A 4,988-nucleotide genomic window follows, 5' to 3' on the forward strand; every position below is an offset into this window, starting at 1 on the left:
TTACTATTCTACATCTTAAAATTCCAAGTGGCAGAACGCTAACATTATTAAAACCCCACATTTTAGCATTTACCACGTTACTGCAGACAATTTGTTTGGGAAAGTGTGCCTTTAATCTTTGAAACAACAGGAAGAAACGTAACATAACAATTTCTATTTTAAGCGGTGCTGGTGCATCGCGGCAACACAACTATAAGCACAAACTCTAAGGAGCTTTCACGGCTGTAGAAGCCTGACTCGCTCTGGGCCGGAGGAACCACCTCTATGGCTCCTTTTTCCAGCAGATTCTTCACTTCGGAGCACCGGATGTGTGCGTCTGTGCTCTGAACCAAAGTGGGGACCACTCCACTGAAGCGCGGGGTCTTCGAGCGAATTGAAGTGAATAACCTCGCTTTATTATCCCCAGAACCCAAATCTGACACTCCGGGTGCTCCGGATGGCTTGCCAAGCCTCGGCCCGGGAAGACAGGGGTTGGATTGGTTCGAGTGTCTGGTCGCTGCAAGGCCACACGGTACTCATGAGAAATGGAAGAGGAAAACTGCTCTCTTTTTGAAAATGTTTGTGTTTTATTGTGCCCGCTACAACAGCGGATCGCCGCTTGGGTGCTTGAACAGAGTTTGCAGCAAACACATCGCCGACTGCACCGGACGGGGTGATTGGCGGCTTACGAGAGGCAGCTTGGGGGGGTGGTCCGGCTGCAGCGAGACTTGGCCCCCTCCTCTTCCTGTCCCTTAGATCAGGACGACGCTGGAGGCACCGAATCCAGCGCTATCTTAGGCCGGGGTCACTGGTGCTTCGGAAACAGGTAGTGTCTGGCCGAGCGGGAATGTCGTCGAGGCTCAGGTTTGGATGGCTGGGCGGCAGTGGCAGCCACAGGTGCAGGCTTCGCGGGCTGTTGAGTCGGCGCAGACTTGGGGCGACCCGAGGCAGCTGCAGAGCTGGAGCGTTTCGGCAGGAAGTGTCGCATGGCCTGGGATGACTTTTGTGCCTCAGTGAAACGCTCAGCAAAGCCTTCGACTGCTGGCCCGAACAGGCCGTTGGGAGAGACTGGGGCGTCAAGGAACGGGACCTTGTCAGCGTCCTTGACCTCCGTTAAAGTCAGCCATAAGTGGCGCTCGAGTACTACCAGGCTGGCCATGGAGCGTCCTATAGCCTGAGTCATTGCCTTGGTTTTTGTAAGAAAAATATCCATATTTCAAACATAATAAACACTTTTCTCTCACTTCCGGTATCTGTCATACGCGGAAGCCGTTCCGGCGGATGACGTAGCAAGTTGGCGTTGCGTGGTTAGTGACGAACGCGGAGACAAAACAAAACGCTGTTCACGAATTAGAAGTACAAACCGAGGATTTGCAAAGAAAAATGTCGGAGGATTTCGATATAAACCAAGAGGAGACTGGTTTTCCTTTGCTAAAGTAAGGAAACTTTGCTTCCTTTGCTAATATAAACAAACTCGCGAGACTAGCATATCTCAGAGGCGCCGGAACGGCTTCCGCGTATGACATTTTATTATTTGAATAATAACGTTTTATTATGGATGCGCGCGCTTTATTTGACGACTTGTGGACTGTTCAACTGCAACACCTGCTGACTGCAATGATAGAGCTTGGAATAGCCAGGACAATTTTTAATATAACTTCAACTGGATTCGTCTGAAAGAAGAAAGTCATATACACCTAGGATGCTTCAAGGGTAAGTAAAACACAGTCTAATTTTCATTTTTGGGTGAACTAAACCTTTAAGCAAGACACTTAGTTAGTGAAGTATCAATAGGGAACCGCTGTTAACAGGTTAATGTAGCATTTCTCATTCCATGACTAGTAAAATAATAGCAACTTACTCTATAATATTGAACATGGTTCTTCTCGGAGTAGCGAGCACTGCGTCTTGTTTGACAGGTGTCCGCGTTAATGCGCAATACTGCCACCTGGGAGGTCAACCAGGTACTGGCGCTGGAGTATTTGCATGTCGTGTTATCATGAGAGTCCTGTTCATTCTAAATATTGTGGCTATCGCCAATACCGGTATATTGTCACACCCTATATTAACACGATGTTGATATTTCATGCTTTAAATATCACGATTATCGTCAAAACTGGTATATTGCGACACGTTTCATTTTGACTTGAACAGCAGCAGTTCTGAAGACCTTTAAGTACTGGCTGCACTGCACTGGCTACCAATAGCTGCTCGAATAAAATTCAAGGCATTAATGTTTGTCTACATAACCACCACTGGCTCTGCACCTATTTACCTAAATTCATTACTTCAGACTTATGTGCCTCTAGAAGCTTGTGTTCTGCATTTGAACTTTGCTTTATTGTTCATCTCAAAGAGGCACAAAATCACTTTCACAGACTTTTTCATTAACTGTTCCCTCCTGGTGGAATGACCTGCCCAACTCAATCCGAGCAGCTGAGTCCTTAACCATCTTCAAGAATCAGCTAAAAACACATCTCTTACATCTTTATTTGACCCTCTAACTCTGTCTCTATTCTATTCTTTTAAAAAACTTGCCCCTTTTAGACTTGCACTCTATTCATTTACTTTTTCTAATATTTTTGTATTCTATCTATTTGTTTTCTTTTTATTTATTATACAATTAACAAAAAGCAAAAAAGGTCTCTAACACTAGCTTGCTCTATTCTTTTTCTATTCTATCTGTTTTCTATTTGTTATATGTTATGTTATATAAAAATTAAAAAAAAACTTGCTACGTGTACTGCGTTAAGCTAACTGAGACTTGTTATAGCACTTGTATATCATTGCTCTTTTGTTGAGTTTGATTGCTCCCATTGTCCTCATTTGCAAGTCGCTTTGGATAAAAGCATCTGCTTAAATGACTAAATGTAAGTACACAGTTCTTTCAGTATACTTGAGCCTCTTTTTGTGCTTGTAACAGGGTGTTTTGCAGGCATTTAAAGGAGAGCTGATTCACATCTACAACAAACGGGAAGGAGCTCTGCTCAATACCGAACACTTCAAGGAACTCCAGAGCCGCTGTAATGTCCTCCTGCTCGGAGACTCTCTTGGGGATCTCAACATGGCTGATGGAGTCATGGACTTACAAAACATCCTGAAGATCGGATACCTCAATGATAAGGTAAATCCACAGTAAAAGCAGGACAGCACATGAAAAAAAGGAAAGAAACACTAATGAATGTTTGTTTTTACCCTAGGTGGATGAGAGGAGACAGTCATACTTAAACTCCTATGATATCATTTTGGAGAAAGATGAAACCATGGATGTTCCTAATGCGATCTTACGATACATTACAGGACAATGAACTTAGACCTAAGATCTCCAAGATAAGGATGGACTCAGTGATTTTATTTTCTGTGGGTTGGAATATTATTCTGTTGTTTTTCTACCTTGACGACTTCTACATGTTCATATTGTACCATTATCTGGATTGTCTATATTTGTCCATCTGCGCACGGTTGAGAAGACACCAACTTGGTATCTCCAATTTAGATAGCGTTGTTAATCAGGGATTATGGTTCTACACATCTTTCTCTCACTGAAGTTTAAAAAAGAAATAAGTTTTTTAATGGAGGTGTCATGATGTTAATTGTGTATTTACTAAGTCAGTACATTTATGTGAAGGTGACAAAAGGGTAACTTGTTTGCCTCTACCCTAAAAACATTTATTGACATGTCTTGTTTTAAAAATGGAAAAATAAAAGAATAGAACCAGAAAGTTGAGTACTAATTATAAATTATATTTGTCAAAATTTATGAAGTAAAGTTTTCTTAGACCAGATGTTAAACTAATATTTGTCTCAGCCAACTGATTTGTATAGAGTTAGGTCCAGTAAATGCATTTTACAGGTTTCAGAGAAAGAGCAAGAAGTTATCCAAATCAGTTGCTGTAGGGATACTGTAATGGTTGCAGCAGAGTCCTGGTGGGTGAACTGCTAGTATTTGATGTAATGGATGAAAAATCCAAGAATCTATAGAAGTTTTTTTTTTTCTATTATGCACAGAGCATGAACTACAAACAGAACAACAACTACAGTAATAGAAAAATAAACTTAGAGCATAGTGTGGTTTCCCTACAGTGGTTCAGGCTGTAGGATTGCCGAATGACTAAAGAAATGTAATCAGCACAATGGTATAAAACTGCATTTCTTGTCTATTACCACCCACTGCCACAGCTAAATATGTGGGACAGTGTTGCTATTGAGTGACTATATTATTACAATTTGGCATTGGTGGAAAAACATTCGATGTTATACAGTCCATGTATAAAAACAGTAAATGTGCAGTCAAAACTGGGGAATCTCAGAACAGCGTTCTTCCAGCAGGATTGTGGAGTGAGGCAGGGATGCAGTCGTAGCCAACACTGTTTAACATCTACATCAACGAGCTGGCAGAAGCTCTGGACTGCTCCGGCAGCATCCCGGGCCTCGCTCTGCACGACTCTGAAGTCAAATGCCTGCTGTATGCTGATGACCTGGTTCTGATGTCCCCCACAGCCGAGGGTCTCCAGCACAGCCTGGCCCTGCTGGAACAGTACTGTGAGGAATGGGCACTGACGGTCAACCTGGACAAAACCAGGGTCATGGTGTTCCAGAAGAAGGCCAGGTCTCAGAGAAGCAGATACCAGTTCAGTTACAGAGGAGAAGTCCTAGAGCACAGCAGCAGCTACACTTACCTGGGCATCGAGATCTCAGCATCAGGGGGCTTCAGTCTGGCTGTGAAGGCCTTGAATGAGAAGGCCCGGAGGGCATTTTATGCCATCAAATCACGGTTTGGCCAATTAAAATTACCAATTAAAACATGGATTAAATTATATCACGCAATCATTAAACCAATTCTAAAACAGAGACGGAGCACAGCAGCAGCTACACTTACCTGGGCATCAAGATCTCAGCATCAGGGGGCTTCAGTCTGGCTGTGAAGGGCCTGAATGAGAGGGCCCGGAGGGCTTTTTATGCCATAAAATCACGGTTTGGCCAATTAAAACTACCAATTAGAACATGGA

The 4,988-nt window shown here is 43.1% G+C and overlaps 1 protein-coding gene across 1 annotated transcript in view; it reads left to right on the forward strand.

Moving 5' to 3' along the window:
* Nucleotides 1–3,558, forward strand: part of LOC107730547 (cytosolic 5'-nucleotidase 3-like) — a 23,926-nt gene extending 20,368 nt beyond the window's left edge. Inside the window, exons 8-9 of the mRNA XM_016541402.1 lie at nt 2,903–3,103; nt 3,180–3,558. Coding sequence (XP_016396888.1) covers nt 2,903–3,103; nt 3,180–3,287 — 309 coding nt within the window. The 3' untranslated portion in view covers nt 3,288–3,558. The remainder of the gene's footprint in view (nt 1–2,902; nt 3,104–3,179) is intronic.
* The last annotated feature ends 1,430 nt before the right edge of the window (nt 3,559–4,988 follow it).

This window comes from Sinocyclocheilus rhinocerous, unplaced genomic scaffold (assembly GCF_001515625.1).
Source record: "Sinocyclocheilus rhinocerous isolate Xijiao unplaced genomic scaffold, SAMN03320098_v1.1 scaffold3354, whole genome shotgun sequence".
Lineage (NCBI taxonomy): Eukaryota > Metazoa > Chordata > Actinopteri > Cypriniformes > Cyprinidae > Sinocyclocheilus > Sinocyclocheilus rhinocerous.